At 46.4% G+C, this 18,111-nt stretch overlaps 1 protein-coding gene across 7 annotated transcripts in view; it reads right to left on the reverse strand.

The window, feature by feature from the left end:
- The window catches only part of myt1lb (myelin transcription factor 1-like, b), a 109,267-nt gene that overhangs the window by 36,579 nt on the left and 54,577 nt on the right, over positions 1–18,111 (reverse strand). For 4 of the 7 annotated variants that reach the window (XM_063496814.1, XM_063496816.1, XM_063496812.1 and 1 more), the window contains exon 5: positions 4,251–4,729. The exons of the other annotated variants lie outside the window; for them this stretch is intronic. In XM_063496814.1, coding sequence (XP_063352884.1) covers positions 4,251–4,729 — 479 coding nt within the window. The remainder of the gene's footprint in view (positions 1–4,250; positions 4,730–18,111) is intronic. 7 annotated transcript variants of the gene reach the window in all.

An 18,111-nucleotide genomic window follows, 5' to 3' on the forward strand; every position in this document is an offset into this window, starting at 1 on the left:
GTTCCCTGTGCACCACCATAAACCCCAAACAGCAGCTATTCATCGTGCGCCTGTAAAGTTCCTTTTTTCATTCAATCAACAACATCTTTAGAATTCCTTTCAGTGCCTAATTGATTCTGACAGACTGCGAAAGGTTACTGAACCTCTTCTGTCAGTAATTTCAAGCACTCACTCCTGGAGCACTTCCAATCTCTCCTTTCACATTTCCGCCCCGAGCCGCCAAGAGCACATCGCTCACATTGGCGTCACATTTGCCACTTACATTCCTGCAGAGAAAATGAACCCACAGGCTCACACAGACAGATATCTAATGAGAGATTTCATCACTTTTGGTGCAAACGAGCAAGGCAAAAAAATAATATTAATAATAATAACAATAATTATAGAAAACAATATAACATAATGGAAAAAGCATGTAATTAGTGATGCAGACTGTTTCATTAGTGATGAAATATTAATTACTGCTGGGTTCAAAGACTTAATTGTAATCAAAACAATGATATGAATTTTGGTTTTTTTTCCAAGGAGCTACAAAGGATGAGATCTACATTTTCATACATTGGGGGGTCAAAAGGAAAACATTTATGCATCAACTGTGCAACTTGAAGAACCTACTGACAGTTTTTATGAAGACTACATGAAATCAGCTGTAAATAACTTCTACACTGGTTGCATGACGTTGATATCTCCATCACTGAGATCCTGCGTTTGGCGTGACGATGCTGAATGTTCTTAGCTGACGGATTTATGTCCAAACGTCTTTGCTCACCTCGTTTCAGACCAACAGCCTAAAACCCGGTGACTGCAATCACAGCCACATGTTCAAAATGGTGACTGGTTCATTCTGGATTTTAGACGTCATGTAAAGGTGAGAGGTAACCATGACTTTCTACACATACACTGCTTTCCCTGCGCAAACACACTTACGAGCTAACAAGAGCAGCACAGTATCGCCGCTTTGGAGCGAGAAGAGAGAGCAGTCACGAATGACCAGCCTTTGACAGTGCAAGGCTTCTTATTCTGCACCAGAGGTTTCATTTTTGATTGCATGGAAACAGTCTGAAGAGCAATCAAGGTGCACAAAAGGGACGTGAAAGAGATTAAACGGGAAACAGAGTAGTGGTGTTGGGTGACGCTCCAGAACAGCACCCGTATTTGCCCAGCGACGGAAAGAGGTTTCTGCTTTCCTTCTGCAGACGTAGATGCAGGAAGTCCTTCCACTCCAATAAAAATCATGATGATTATAGAGAAGGGTTTGGCAACAACAGCACACGGCAGCATGCAAAGCACTTATCAAAAATACATGGTAATCAGGCAGTAGCCACAGAGCGCGAGGGAGAGGCTGCTGACAGGCTGACGAGGCGGTGGCAACAGTCCACGGTCTCATTGTTAAGGATAAGACCTCGGCTGTGGGCTCTAATGAACACCAGTCTGCAGAGATGTTTTCACATGGCTGCCGAGATGCCACATCAACACGTTGGGTGGGTAGAGCTGCGCGCCAAGCAGGGTTAACACACTCCTCTCTCTGAGCTTCACTCTTAATTGGACTTGAAGGCACTGTCAGGTCCAATCGTGATGCGGGGGTGCAAAGCTGAATCTGCTGGAGAGAAACCTGCCAGATCTGGTGTTGGGCACGCCAGGCGGGGGGGAGACGAGATAACATATGGGGCAGGAGTTTCTCAAATCCCAGTCCCAAACCAGGGGCGCTGTTTTTGTATTTTATCCAAATGAAAGGCAACATTCAGCTGAACCTGGAGCTCGGAAGCTTTTCAAATGAGAAAATAATCGTTTTCCAAAATAATCCGGCTGCCGTTTGAGTAATTTAACATGATTTAGTTCCTTTTAGCCTCTGTCCTAACGATGAAGGTCAAACCATTTCAATGGGGAATAACTGAAAAAAGGCGACTCCATCAATTTAGATCATTTATCCATAATTAGAAGAAGCAATTAATATTATTATTTTTTTTAAAAAGGAGCTCTCTGAAAAAATATCAATAAACCAACAGATAATTTGGTCTCAGAGCAGCTGCAGTAAAGGCTCTGAAAATAATATGCAAGGAAAATGTGCAAATGAATGAATGACATTAACAAAGCATATTAGAGAAATAACAGGCTGTGTGGATCGGACTGTCGGTGCACATCTCTTATTCCAATGCAGAGGTCTGCGTTGGAGCTTCACCTGTACCGGGCCAACGCTACGACATTACAGCTATCAAACCGCAAACAGAACAAGAGCTGCATTAAACACAATAGAAACAGTAAATGGAACCATTTTTAATGAGTAGAAAATATAAACTGTTACCCAACAAATATACTCTTATTTCTGCGTTTGGCAGTGAATTTGGTTAGCTGAGGTTAGCAGCAACCGCTGCTAGTCTGGCTTTGACTGAAGGGACGCACTTCCTGAGATGTTCACCATGATTCAGGAAAAATTTATCCTCCACAAACTCAACACAGTTGTGCACTGGTTGGATTTTAAACACATAAAACTTTTCATATTTCAGTTTTTGAGTTGAAATGCAAAGACAGCGTCTTCACCTGCATTCTTTCTGACGGCCAGCAGAGGGCGACGTGTCCGACTGTATAGAAGTCTACATGAAAGCGAGACTGCTGCCGGCCTCACATCTCAGCTCAGTAAATACTGTTCTGATACATTTCTGGTCTCAGTCGCTGGTTTAAAGTCTTGCTGAGTAAAACACGATGCTTATTTTGTAGTTTATGTCTTAACTGAGTGGAAAAAAGGAACAATAAAGGTGGGTATGCTGCAGGTCGCTTTAATGCCTATGCTCCCTATTGCTCATTAGGCATAGTTCAAAATAACCAACACGGCAATGATGGGAACACAGAGTCTGCATTCGTTTATAATCTTCCTGCCATGATCAGCCTTTGTGCTGAGTGAAATTTTAACCTTCCAATTAATGCAGAGACACTAAAATGTTATTTATTCAAACACATGCTTTGTTACCTGTCTCACCTGTTGATGGCTATTTTTGCTACAGGTTTGTAGCATTAGCATCAGAATTTCCTGCAAATTCCATGGGAACAAAATGATGAATAACAACCGTGAGCTGCATCTGGCAGTCACTGGTGAAGTTACTAGCTGCCCTTTCATTCGCCACTGACTTTTGGTTACGTGCGTAACCTCGGTTCCAGCTTTGATCCGAGCAAACGTGTTCCAGCTGTTTGGGCCTGACGCTGGTCTTTTTGGGGCGGAAATGCATGGAACCAGTTCTAGATCAGGCACCGTGTCCACTGGAGCTGGGTGCTACAGGGCAGCGGTCCCCAACCCCGGGGCCACAGACCGGTACCGGCCCCTGAGTCGTTGGGTATCGACTCACGGGTGTGAAATTTATAGTTTTCAGGGTTTTTGTCGTTAACTCGGTTTCCTGTGTTGTAGCTGTGTCTTATTTTGAAAGAAATATTTACGCGTTACCATAGCGACCAGACAGCATTAAGGGGCAGAGAGGAGGATGTTACTCTCAATGTTGTTGGCACATTTCAGGAGGACGCTGCTAATAAAGTTACACAATTACACAGTGAATTCATGTTTACTATTATATTTACAAAATGCCACAGTTTTTGTCTCGGTCGTATTGTTTTATTTCGTCGTATTTATCTGCGACACCTTAAAGGCCGGTCCGTGAAAATATTGTGTGACATTAAACCGTCCGTGGGGCAAAAAAGGTTGGGGACCGCTGCTGTAGGGTGTGTTTCCACTGTGACAACGTTTCTATAACCAGTCGAACTAACCTACATTTTGACAGGCTTGATAACTGTTTGGATACTTTCTGTCACGGAGGACAGAGTCTGTGGGCTGCATCTGTGAATCACTGATGAGTTTCTCCCAGTCGCCCCTCCCATATCCACTAACAGCAGTACTGGCACCAGTGTTTTAGGGGTGGAAATGCACAGAACCAGATCAAAATGTCATTCTCCATGGAGTCAGAGGAGTCACCTCCTCTGAGGCAGTGTGTGTGAAAATGATAACTGGCACAACCTCCCACCTCAAACACAACGATGAGCGTTGTTGTGCAGCAGCAAGCTGCTCTCTGCTTTGTTGCACCAGCACCAATCGTCCTAAATATGTGGGGCCGGCACTGGACCTGCACAGCCGCTGCTTCGGTGGAAAATGACATTAAAAAGTGCCTTTAAACCCTTCACTGAAGGTACTCTTACCCATTATGCTTAACGCGTTATATCAATAATTAATCATCAATAACAATAACAGGTGGAAATGACGGTGCTCTCACCTTGCCCTTGATTCTGCTCTCCTTCCTCCTCCTCTCCGTCTTCATAATCCACCTCTTCTACTCCTTCCTCCTCCTCCTCCGCCTCTTCCGCCTCCACCACCCTCCCTTCATCACCCTCCTCTTCTTCTTCCTGCTCCACCTCTACCTCCTCCTCCTCCTCTGCTTCCTCTTCCCCCTCTCCATCCCCTGTCTCCACCTCCCCGTCCTCGTGCTCCATTTGCTCTACATTGTAGTCCATGTAGGCTTCTACCTCCTCCTCTTCCTCCTCCTCCACTTCCCCCTCCTCTTCCTCATCCTCTACGGCTCCTTCCTCCTCCTCTTCCTCCCGGTCATCCATCTCCTCGGTTCCATCTGTCTCGTAGCACTCCTCCATTGTGGAGTTGTCCATGTCATCAAGGTAGGTGCTCCTCTTTGGGGATGTTTCCAGGGTTTGTCTGTCTATGCTCTTCCTCTTCTTGGCCAGAGGGCAGCCGTACACACTGCAGAGGAGAGATAAGAGGGCAGCCGTTAGCCGTTAGCACCACCTGGCCATAAACGTTCACTCTGGTTTGTGCCCGGGCCTGTGCTGCGACGCTGTGGTTATAAAGTACATCGCTCAGGAGCAAAGAAATATTCAGAAAAGATCAAACTTTGCCCAAACGGCCTTAATTAGACACGCACTCATTAACTGATAAACAACAAAACGCAAAGACGTCGACTCTCTATCTGTGCAGGGAAACAAAAAGCAGAAGATCTGGTTTAGTTTCCACATTCATTGATATTCAGGTACCATCAGTTTTCTCTTCCGGCAGGAGAAAATCACTGTGCATGCCCTGCAAACGCTTTGTTCCAAACTGATATGTCCTTGTTCCCAAGTGAAGCAAAACACATCTGCCTGTCTGGAATTGACTGTAAGGGGAAACAGACAACCTGTAGCCTGATTAATTGAATCTTGCCGAGGCACCTCGGGTTTTAATGTATTCTCTGGCTCCCCCCGGCAGCAGGGGGACAGATCCTAATCTGATAATCTGATAATCTGTGTATTTGCTCCGGCTATTGATCACAGGGGCTTAATCCATTTGATTCATCAAACCTCGGAGAGCCCCGACTCCTACCGGGCCCCCCGAGCCGCCTGTGTGTGCGACCGTTCGTGTGTGTTGTGGCTGCGCGCACACATTTGGCACGTTAGAACAAAAGCACCACACAGTCAGAATTATGATGAGTTCTGCTGAGTGTTTTGGCCATCAAATAAACCCCCTGTCCAGGCCCGAGTGCGAGAGAGCTAAACACGCTTTGGGCATGTTCACTCGGCTGTGAAATATCCCTGGCTCCCATTTTTACAACCTCTGGATGTTTCCCCGGGTTCTGCGCTACTTAGAGTGAGACCTGATGTGAACGAATGGCACGGGCGGCACGTGAGGGGAGAAAATGGCAGCTGTTAGTCACTGTGAGCTACTTTTGTGCTGGGAAAAACTCATCGCAGTGGTCAGACGGTCTCAGGTACCCATTTTTGTTTCCTCTCTTCCTCTGCTTCATCCAATATCCTCTCCCTCGTGCTCTCTCTTTCTTTCTTTCGCCCATCAGTCAGTCAGCTGGCAGGCTCAATCTCGCCCAGCCCTGAGATTCCTTAATGGTCTGACCCCCTGCACCCCCCGCAGCCAGGGGGCTCATTTCATTAATCTAAGCCCACATGGAAACTCATTCCCTGCCTGACAACCTCTCCCCCAGGGCAGCGAGAAGGTCTGCAGGACAGTGAGGGAGGGGGCGGTGGCGTGCTGCAGCACAGTGATCAATAGTGCTTGTGACCAAACATCTCAAAAGCACATTAAAATGCCACTCATCCCAGCCCCTCTGTTCCAGCGCCCTCTCCAAATAAATCAAGGGCCGGTCCCAGCAGGTTAGCGGCTGCCAAGGCAGGCGGGCTGGCAGGAGGGGGGGATAGGTGAGTGGGAGGAGTGGGGGGAGCGGTGTGAAAAGCAGATAAACACCTCACCCCTCCTCCCTCCCTCTGTCTTCTGGTCCTGCAGTTCCACCTTTATTTTAGCAGTGAAGCAGTCCTGCAGGCGACCAGTGCAGCACCGTGTGCAGGATACCGTCGGCCTGCGTGTTCTCTATGCCACGTATGTTGTCCTGCAGCTGAGAGAGCATCTAAAAACTGTTCGCCCGAGTGTCAGTGTGGACACAACAAAGCAGCCTTTGACGTGCTGAAACTACAAGTGCCCACCTTATCCACTCAAAGCAGCGCCCCTGACAGCAGCCCCGCCCCTCCCCAAAACACAGCAGATGGTTGGCTACCTTAGGCCTCAGTCACATAGGCCTCCGATTGGTGAATGGTCAATGAATGGTTGGTGAGTGGTTGCTCGAGGTCGCTGGCTGTTGCCAAGTGAACTGGGTTGCAAAGAGTGTGCAGCACCAAAAACCTCCACGTCATTGCTTTGGTTGCTCGCACACTGCTGCTGTTGACATGCACATTTTGCATGGAAGATGCAGACTGATCTGCAAACACTCGACTCGTGCTCTCTGAGCTGTAGTGAAGCTTGAAAAAGTGCAACGCAAACCAGAAATGGAGATGTTCTCCTTCAAAGTAAAAGTCCAGCGTCACCGCTGACACTAAACATTTTCAATAGGTGCGTCTTTTACTTTGAAGGTAAATGGTCTCTGTTTCCAGTTTGCATCAATCTTTTCACAGCGTTTTTTAGAAAACTACAGGCGACCACAGCAGAGGATTTGCAGCCTATTTCACCTCCAGCAACCAGGCAGGGAATACATATTTTTCCCTAGCGACTGGTGGTTACCATGGGATTACTGACTGGTCTCTAGGCTTGCATCATCGGTGTCTCGCCATCTATTTCACAGCTACCACCAGGAACCAGTCGCAGCAACACGGTTCATTTTCCCCTAGCAAGCGGCGGCTGTCAGGCAGCTGTCAGCCAGTGCTTAGGCCTGAGTGACTGAGGCTTTAGCTAGCTCTCTGTATTCATCTAAAGCCTCTGAAGCTACCAGTGTTGGTTTTTGTGGAGTCCTCTGCGGTCGTTTGGTGACGTTCCGATTAGTCTGTTTCATTTCTAAGCTTACGTTAGCCAGCGTCGCTCAGTGTTGGGAGGCACTGCAGCGAGGCTCTCGGGGAACGAGTGTGAGCCTTTCATCTCCTGGACTTTCAGACAAACAAAAGTTGGGCAACGTCTCGTATTTTAGACTGCGTTATCCTGTGTTCACAAATTGGCAATAAAAAAGCGTTTAATACCTGAAAATGCTGCACGGAGCACGTTTAACTTGGTGTTTGCTGTCAAGCATTCAGCGCCGGCTCAGTGGCTGACAGGTATTAATGTGACTACACCTGAATCAAAACAATGCTGTTGAATTGCTATAATTGCTCTGCAACATCAGCTAATGGATAGCAAATAATAACTGCTGGCTTGTGTATTTTTCATTGTAGTTTTAAAAGGAGTCGAGTACGCTTCATTATTTCGGGTCAGGCTTGTACAAACAGGGATGCCTTTTAGCAGAGCGTGAACAAGCTTTAAAACCTGACGCTGCTGAAAGTTCCACCTACGGTCCAACAGACATTTGGATGCCATTAAAGAGCTCCGGCTCGCTGAGAGCAGCCGCACAGATTCTTATGTAAATGACTTTTAATCACGCTGCCGTTGAGGAGCGCTGCGCACAGAGCGCCCGGCTCTCAGGTGTCCTCTCGTCCCTGAGCCGTCAGCTCGTTGTGACACGGTGAAAGGTGTGTTTGCCCTACGATGACTAAGCCACAGGAAGCCTCCGCAGCTCGGCCATCCCACGTTCCCTGGCTCCGTCGCTGTGTGACCTTGGCTGCGACGTTCGTCATCACAGGCACTGCATCCCACTCGCTGCACTTGGCAATTAAAATTCCAGAAATAATTAAAAAGAAATTCTGCAGGCACTGTGCAGAGAAAGGAAGGCGATGAGAAAATACTGCACCATCCTGAGTTTGCTTTTGCTTTTGTCCCCCCGGCAGCATCACAAAGTCCTCCAAGAAGAGTGAGCCGTACGAGAGGTAGTAATCAAAGAAGAAAAGAGCCTCAGATCACAAAAAGACCACTTCATATTTCATGGAGTGGGCATCCTTGGCATTAGAAGATGGAACAAATTCTATTACAGTGTGAACAAGTGGCCTTTTAATGCAGAAAAGAAACCTTTTGGATACGGAGAGGGCCCCATTCCCTGAGATTTAATGTGAGGCGGGGGGGAGGGTGGCAGCGGGAGAGGGAGAGCTCCTGTTTGGCTAATTTTGGGCGACAGTTGAGCGACTGCTGGAATGCGACAGCGTTCCACGGTGCCTTTATTAGCAGTCATATTAGCGGCTGTTCGCAGCAGGGGCAAAAGCTTTAGCCAGTCATTAGCATCACACACTATTTGTCTCCGTGACGCACGGATGAGGCAGCTGCTGCTGCTTTTCCCCTCTCCCTCGTCATCTCCTCCTGTCACCAAACATTCCCACCTCAAATCTCTCTGTCTGTTTTCACCCCGGCTCCTTTCTCGGCTCATGTTTTAGAATAACATTACAGGTCGGCATCCTTCATCCTCATTTAGAGTCACAGAAGGTTCTAAAAAGGTTCCCGAACTTCAGCGTTGTGACCTACAGGGACACCTTTGATGTCTGTCGTCCTGCTGTTCTTTAAAGAACACAGCACCGTGACTGGGAATTTTCTGGAACATTAGGCAACATCCATTCTGCCAGCAAACATTCCCAAAACATCGCGGGAGTCTAAATTGTTAAGTCGCTCGATGTTTGGCAGACACTCTGTGGAAAGGGAACGTCTCCTAAATGTTTCTAGAACGTCCAAAAGTCCACTGAGCGTCTCCACATCGTGAGCAGGAATGCTCCGAGAACATTTTGGAAATGAACTACAGGTTCTCCAAACATCCTGGAGAAGCTGAGAGGGAGCTTTACGACTGGTTCCCTGAAAATCCTGAGAACAACTTGACTGTCCCCTCGTTGTTCATGAAATAAGCACACACTCAGACCCCATCAGGGTTTTTTAAAACGGAGCGTGGAGGAATGCTCCCAAATATCTCCTGTGTAATCCTGCACAGAAAAAACAAACACATGCAGCGTCATCTAAAAGTCACCTTGGGAACTTTTTTGTTTTCATGTGCACATAGCTGACCTTTGACACGCATTGTTGTACTGAGACAATATTAAATGTTCTCGAGTTCTCAAGGGGATTTTCTCATTTTACCAACAGGCGTCCATCCTGAAGGTGTCCTTGTGTTACCCATGTGACCCATGAATAAACAGAACTGAACATCCTCTTAAACGCACATTAAACGAGCAGCTTAGATCCATATGTGAACATCCTGATTAAGTCCTCGATGAAACCTGTCAGCTTCACCCATCGGGAACCATATGGGAACATTATCGACACAAATGTCACATAAGAACGATTTCATGAGACCGACTTGGAGCCACATGTGAATGTTTGAGATGTTCTCATGTGTCCAACGTGGAAACATATGCTGATGTCCTCTGTGTAATGTCACCAATAAAGAAATTTAATATGGAAGTTCTTTAAGACCATTTCCTGACTGCTCTCATGGGAATGATGGATCCATGCGGGAACACCGCCTAAACATCCCAAATTCACCATCCATGTTACGTTGAGACTAACAAACAAAACAACTGGAAAGTTTTAATAAGAACAGCTGAGCCTCATATGTGCACATGCTCAGTATGTCATTAATGAAATGTTCTCATGGAACCACTTGGAATATTCTCTAAACATCCCAAATGTCATCCATGTAGTTTAAAACAGGAAAAATAGAATCCCCTTTTAAACTCTACAGGGAACGTCTGCATAGGACCCACCTGGACCAGTGGGGAACTATGAGGGGACGTTCTTTGTAGGTCCCACATGTCTTGTGTGTAGTGCTGCACTGAGCATTTCCAATAGATATAAGAAGATTCTTATTAAGTCCTGAACAAAATGTTCCCAAAGGGCCAATGAGGACCCACGTGGGAACGTTCCTGAAACACACTAAATGTAATGTAAAGGAACTAACATGTAGATGTTCTCTTAACGTCACACAGAGCCCTTTAAAGAGCAGCATAGAACATGATCTTGATGTTCAGTATCGTTTGAGAACCGTTAAAGAAACACTCAGCATCGTCGCTCCGTGGATTTCCTCCCATATTTCCACCTCCTTTTCCCATTTTCTCATTCTTCGCAGCCTCTCTGTCTGCCTCCACAGAGCACAGCAGAGATGGAGGGAATGCACCACCTCTAACTGTGCTCCCTATCCAGCAGGAGGATCTATAGACATGTGTGGCAGAGCCCTGTCTCCATGGTGATACCCTCCAGAAATCCATGAGGGATTCACCATCCTCACCGCCAGCCAGCGAGGAGAAAGGAAAAATGAGAGGGAGGCAGACGGGGAGCAAAATGGGAGGCTATAGGAGGGAGGCAGAGGGAGAATGTATGTTTCTGTGCATGTTTGCATGCATGTCCTCCAGTCTTCTGTGTGTGTGCAGAAATATGGGGAATCTATGGCAGCAGAGTTGAAAAGAGAAGAAGAGTTGTGTGAGTGTGAAAGAGGAGAGAGGATCATTTCAGAGCTGTCAGGCTTCTCCCGCGAGCAGCCGAGAACAAAAGGCAGCGTCTCGGTGCAGGAGGCTCAGCGCATGGCAGACGCTGCAATTTGGGGCGTTTTCTGGCGGCTCAGGCTCCAGCTTGGATATCAGCTGCTATCACCCATTCACACCCCAACACACACACACAGATTCAGCAGAATAACTGTCAGACTGTCCTAAAGCTCATGAAATATTACTTCGGAGCAGCGGTCTTGGAATAATCCTCACTGTCAGGGAAACTTACATGATGTTTGTAGGTGTTGCGGTTCCATGTCCACTTGGATTTACGCACACGCGTTAATAATAAAAGCATCATTTAACTGTAATCTTTTCGTGTTTCGTTTCTCCAGAAAGCATTAACATGCCACAGTCCCCGTTTCTTCAGCCGGTAATTTAAATGATTTCAGACAGCGGGCGCGGTGGTGGAGTAGCTGAGAGGCAGCGGGCCCCCAAAGACTCGCTGCTCATGTCTGCTCGCTGCTGCAGCTCTAACGTGCAGCCTGCAGCTACTAAACCCAACTTTTAGTCAAATACTCCACTTGCTCTGCCTCGACTCTTGCCGTTAACTCTTGCTCTTGTTTTTATCCGAGCCTCGGCTGGTGTCCTTACTCCCCGCTGCCTGTCGAGCCTCCTCCTTTATCCCGAGCCCGGCGAGAGCCCGGGAGCTCAGCTCGGCTGAGATGCACAACAGCGGCGAGAAATCAGCCTCACGTGTGCTGAGCAACATCTCCCTGAAGTCGCCCTCATTCCTCAGTCTCATTCCCGTGGTCTCATACGCTAACATCTCCTGGTACATGTGTGTGCACGATGCTCATTCATCCAGGTCATGGAGGCAGCTGGACTTCTTTCCTTTTTCCTGGACACTGCTAATACAGTTTGGGGCTGAAAGACATGAAGTTAGATAGCTAGCTATGCAGCGTTGATCTGACTGCATTAGATGTAGAGTCACTGTAGTCAGTGTTTTAACTTTGGTCAGGTTTGTGACATAAATCTGTGTCCTCAACCCAAAGTCAAGCATGCTTTCAGTGGCTGTTTGACTCTGGGTGGGTGTTTGCTGCTTGTCCACAGTCCTGTTTGTGGTCTTCATGGACAGATGCTTTCTGCATGCGGTCGAGTGTGAAGCAGCTGGTACAAGGATTAGCACCTCCAAGTTTAAGGCCATGGTTCTCTACTGGGAGAAGGTGGACTGAGTCTTATCAGCCTGAGCCCCACGCTTGAGCGAGGAGCATCTCCGTGTCTTTATCATGGAGCTTTTATGGGGCTGTGATGGGACAAGACGGGCCACAGTTTTTCTCGTTGTACCAGATGAAATGCTGAAAGAGTCGAAGGAGGAAATTTATAGCTTCAGAGCTGCAATGGTTGTTCTTTGTCCTGTTGGGTTATGTTAAACTAATGCCTACCACACACTGGAAGACATCTAAAGACAGCCAAGAGTCAGTTTTTAATCAGAGAGTAGAGGATTTTTGCAGAGATATAGGATCTTACGGGGTCACTTTTTGCAGCTAAAGTCCCTTTAAGATGATTTCCCTTCATGCTTCTGGTGGAAATTCATTAGAAGAAGCAGAAGCAGCTTTTGGCCTCAGCTGCCTTTGTGTCTGCTGTGGTTTGTTCTGGAAAAACAAAAAGAAAAAGAAGATGCTGCAGCAGCTCTGTGGGGAAACAGAAGAGCTCCTGTTGGTCGTCGATGATGTTCGTGTGGGTGATTTTGACAATTTGTATAAATCTGAACCGATGAAAATTAATATCTAACATGCCAGAACGAGAAGAAGGCAGCTCTCTGAGCTCTGTGACCAGCCTACACCAAAGCATCGAGGTAACTGCGGCGTGCCAACTGTCGGGTTTTCCTCGCTACTCTGTGAACATTTAAATCGCTTAAAAAGTCTTTTGGACTGAAGCTGAAATAACTACAATGACATGTGATTTTCACTTACTGTGTACCTCATTGTGAGTAAATAACTAAATACTCTGAGCACACATGCAGTATTTTAATGTTAGATCATGAAGTATTTGTGTTTCGAGGTCCCTGAATTAACTCCGAGGTCGGGGATTTGGTGGATTATTGATCTGTGTTTATCGTACAAGCTACTCTGCATAATATTCCAGCAGAGCTGGAGGCAGGGAGCTCATCGGGCAGCAGAATCAGGGGGTGTAATGTGGCTATCTGTCATGCTGCAGCTAAAATCACTCCTGGATTAGCCAGGTAAGGAGTCTCTCCACAAGCGTAATGACTTCAATCAATCACCCCCAACTCAGAGGAGTGCACAGAGAAGCCGGTGAGTTAGCTGCTGGCCTATCAGCCATTTTGGAAAGGAGCTCCTTCTTGTGGTTAGCCCATTTATTCGGATGAGCAGATTTGTTCCTTATACTGGATATACTGCTAAAACCTGCAGCACGAAGCTGTCTTTTTAAATCAAAGTGCACATCTTCATGTCCCATTTCTCCAGATTTCCATCTCCAGCAGGAACCAGCAGGCTTTCTGCTGAGAGCCACGGAGCAGCTGGAGAACAGAGAACGTATGGATGCACCGACGCACGGCTGCTTTCGCTCTTTTCGTGAGATTTGTTGACAATAACAAGAAACACCAGCCTCATCTTTTACCGAATACTGGCGTTCAGAATAAAGCGTCTGCCCTTTGTGTATTTCATTGTGATTCCCACTCTGTGCCATGTTTACTAAGCCCTGTCTCTCCAGCAGTGGAGGAGGAGAAGGAGGAGGGCTTTTTGACATTGATGTAATTTAGTTGGCAGCTGCTCTAAGCGAAGGGCTGGCCGGAGGAGGCAGGCAGGGGGGAAGGGAGGGCTGGTGGTGGGTTCAGGGGTTAGGGGTCAGGATGTGCCCGGGCCTGAAGCTGGCCCTGAGCAGCTGCCTGCCCCCCGCCTCCCCTCTTCATGCCCATCATGTCCCCCTGGCACACTCCGCGCTCACCGCACATGATCTGTTATTCCCTTTGATGTCTTTCCTCAGGGATGCGGTTATTAAAAAAGAAGAAAAAAGAGGATGAAAAAAGCATAAACACCACCTGTTTATCTGACGCCGGGTGATGTCAGAAAGGTAGTCTGCAGGCTTGTCATAATATGCACAGGAGGCAAATAAGGGGGAATAAACAAATGTCATCAAAAAGGAAGTCGCATGTGTGTGCCACTGTACATTTAGCAGCCCTGGCTTTGAAATGCTTTCAAAGGCTTTTTTAAAATGCATTAAAGGTTCATACGAGGAAACAACAGACAGCAGAAAAATGCACAGTTATTCTCTCACACAGGAATTCTCAATCAGGCCTACCAATACCCCAGGGGGTACTTCTGCAGTATCCTAGGCTGATAAATTCAACTTATCTCACAAAACGAGAAATTACAGTTTAACAACTGAGTAAACATGAAGAGCTGAAAGCTGCCTAAAAGTAAAGGATACACAGTGGAAACAGCCAAAATGCACAGGTGTAAAAAGTGACAAATGGTAAACTCGCTAAAAGTAGTGCTGTTAATATGAATCATAACTGTTGACCAACACTGACTGAAATAACCAGCTAACATTATGATTTAAGCCCCTCCCATCTTCCTCCAATTTTCAACAACATAAAAATGACCAGAATTAAAACAACTTAATAATCCTGTCTCATCACTTTCAGCTGTATCCTCACATTTCTGCACAATTAAAAAATCGTATCACTTTTAGACTGATGGAGCAAATAAAACACGATGAAAACACCTCCCTACACAAAAAACTGCATTATTGGCAAACTGCACATAACGCATTAAAAGTAAAAGCAATTATTAATAGTAGTAGTAATAATATGATTATAATAATAGTAATTATTCTACAAATGTTTCACATCAGTGTTACATGGATCAATATTACCGCTGCAGATGTTAAAGGCTGATCTCATTTTAAATACTTTATACACTTTTTAATTTCCAATGATGCACCAAATTCCACAAAGTCACATGCTTGTCGTGGCTAAGATAAAAACAGCTGTTAATGAGGTTTTCCTTCAAATATATTAATAACAATAAAGCCACAGCAGAATTAAAAGGCTTTGAGCTCTGTGACATGGCTAACTGTTATTATCTACGGGGGATTAAGACAATAATGGTCACACTTTGTACAATCAACTATGTTCACCTGTTTCAGTGACTTGCTGTCAAGCGGAGTTCATCCTGCTTCCAGAGACGAGGCATTAGTGTCTTTTTTTTTAGATTTAACTGGGCGAGTACTGCTTGTCGTGCTTTCCCTGGAACACTGCCTGCTAGAAGAAGAGCTAACAGCGTGGAATTGTTACAGCTAATAATAGTGGAATAGTTAGCTAAAACATGTTGACGGAACCTTTGAAAATGGTGATTTAACAAAATGAATAGCTGTTAAATGGAGCGGTAAATGGTTGTGACTGTTCACATGTGGTAAACTGAATATATACTAACTAGTGAAGTAAATGTAAAGCTGAATCAAATCTAGTTTAAAATGAATTCACAAGAGCGCATTTTCACATGAACGAGTTCACTGAGTGAAAAAGGACGCACTGCTCTGACGTGCAGTAGGCACAGGAACAGGAAATAGTAACCTTACAACGCGCTGTTTATACAATAGTTCCTCTGGTTGCACGTGACAGCAACCGATGTCTGACCGGCTCCGTCATCATACTGCGGGAATGATAACAATTGCGTCGGAGCCAAACTGAATGAACCCCGAGGCTCCACATGAAGTCTAAAGTGTAGAAGCTAATGACAGAGCTGACAGATCCGACCGACTCTGTTCTTTCACCCTCAGCCCACACTGTCTTTTTGGTGATATAAAGCTTTCCCATTAAATATGGAAATTTCTGTTTCGGTGACAGATACTTCACAGAGGGGGGCTGATGGCAGAGACGGTGTTTTTTTGGAAGGGGAAGTGGCAGATTTTGATTAATGCGACCTTATCTGGTTCTGCACATGGAGGCAGAGGGGTTCCTGAGCTTGGCGGGGGTGGATGGCTGCCTCTTTCTCTCTTCACAGTCGCTCTGCTTCTGTCTTCTCTCCATTTTGCGGTGAGCTCGCTCGTCCTCTATCTTTGCTTTAATGTCTTGTAGTTGCACTGTCCTTTAGCTTCACGCGGCCTTCAGATAATTCTGTCTGATTCCTTTCGTCCCCTCTTCACCTCTTCACTCTCTTCATCTCCGTACCGATCCCACTTAGCATTTCCCTGTTTCTGTTAAAGCTGCTCATCTCTCTGCTGCTCCATTGTATCTTCAATTTCCATATCTGTTTCTCTTCCTGCCAGGCAGAGAGCGAGGTGCAGTGTTGCTGCTTCCCCTGTCGCTCCATCACCACCTGGCCCACTTCCAATGCTTTTAGTGAGAGCTATCTGTCAAGCTATGAATAATACAGGCCCAAGGCTGGCGTTAGCTTGCTAGCTAGCTATGTGGAATCCAAATGAGGTCTACAGCAGGAAGAGAGCACTTGACTTTTAGCTCGCTACCACGCTCCCCCTACCAAGACAGGCAATTACTCAGCCCACAGCCCCAGCTGCAGTCGTGGCAATCATAAACGCAACCCCTCACATCCCCCGTCTGCACGCACACACTTTGCATGTATAAGTAGGCGCGCGCTCCATCTCCATCCTGCACAGACATTGTCTATGCACAGACAGAAAGTCCATATATGACAGGAAATCCATAGCTTTTCAGGCGGTGAAAAGAAAAACTGAAATTGTGAAAAGCTCCAAATTTATTTTGGCAGTGTTTTCACACAGGATGATGATGATGATGATGATGAAATCAGGGCGCTGGTTTTAAGTGGAAAACTCGTGGCCGCCTACAAATGGTAACGCCGCAGGAGCAGATGTTTGATGAGGCAAATTTAAAGTGCCAAGTGACACCAAAGGAACTCATTTAGGAGCCACGGAGATCTATTAATCAGCCGCGGCGTTACTTCATCATGCCTTATCTGCAGATTAACAGGAGACACATCGTCCACCTTTATCGCACCTGTTCCAGAGTTATGGCAGAAGGCTGAGAGGGCTATCAGGTATGTGACACGTGTACGCTCGTAAAATTAGCTCAGCACCACGGCATCCTAAGGTGACAGCGTTAACCCATCCATCATTGCTTCTAATCACTCATTGGTGGAGTGTGGGCTGTAATTACAGAGCGCTAGGCAACGGCAGGCTTCACAGGTAAAAATAGTCATGCAGGATGAGAGACTTGTGCATGAGTTTGGCATGTGGTGTGTGGGAAAATGTGTGTGTATACATGCCTGTGACTACTGAGGTAATGAGATCTAGTTAGTGATGCTCCAGAGTGTCTTATTAACAAATAATAACAGCACTCCTTTGTTTTTACCTCTCCTCCCATCTATTATTCACACCTCACAGATTCACTCATGATTCATTTATACGAGCATCTTGTGCAACCTAGAAACTAAATGTCATCCAAAAACATCCCCGTCAGACGTTGCTGTGGGTACGCGTTTCCGTGTGCTCGTCGCTCGCTCGTGGCGTGCAGGTTTGACCGCGTGAAATTGGTCCTGCGTCAGATAGAAGCAGCATTTCCAGCGAAAAATTTGGACTCGTGCAATCTGCCTCCACTTGTGCATGCACACATAAGTGCAAATGATAGAGTGCTATTGAAACAGATGAGTCGGATCTTGCCGGATCAGTAACGAGGGCTGTAGTGAGGCCATTCTGCCATTCAACCCCCCTGTTGTGAAATCAGCATGACGCCCTGTGTACTTTAGCTGGATTCTCTTTCCGCTCAAATTGCCAGGTTGGAGAGCGGCACTCAGCTGGGAATGCTGCTCTACATGTGAAGTAGGTTGTGCGTGTGCGTGTGTGATCGCATTAAGAGCGCCGATGTAGATGTGGATGCGAATGTGTGTCAGTGAGCTGCCCCTCGCCTCTGTCCCCTCTCTTTCTTCAGGTGAAGAGCCTGTTCTGAAGGCTCTGCTCCAGTCGAGGGCCCTTAAAGCCAGGATGGAAGCACTTTACCCAGATAGAGGTAAACCTACAGTACAGCATCTGACTCCTAGTGGACCATCAGACCATCAGGAGGAATAAGTGGTTTGGCACAAAGCAGCAACCTCTGGAGGTGAAAAGTGAAGCTGCAGTTCCTCTAATGGCCACTTGAAGCTGTCTTTCAAATATAATCAGTCCCTGTAGACTCCCATGTTAAAATGTCCAACCTTACAGCAGAAATAAACACGTCTACATACAAACACTGGTTTGTTCCTTTTGAGTATTTTTAAAGCATCTGACCAATATAATATCTGACTAACATGGCTGCTGTGCAGCTAATTATACTGAGAGACGGTCCAACAA

This window comes from Pelmatolapia mariae, linkage group LG16_19 (genome assembly GCF_036321145.2).
Source record: "Pelmatolapia mariae isolate MD_Pm_ZW linkage group LG16_19, Pm_UMD_F_2, whole genome shotgun sequence".
Classification (NCBI taxonomy): Eukaryota; Metazoa; Chordata; class Actinopteri; order Cichliformes; family Cichlidae; genus Pelmatolapia; species Pelmatolapia mariae.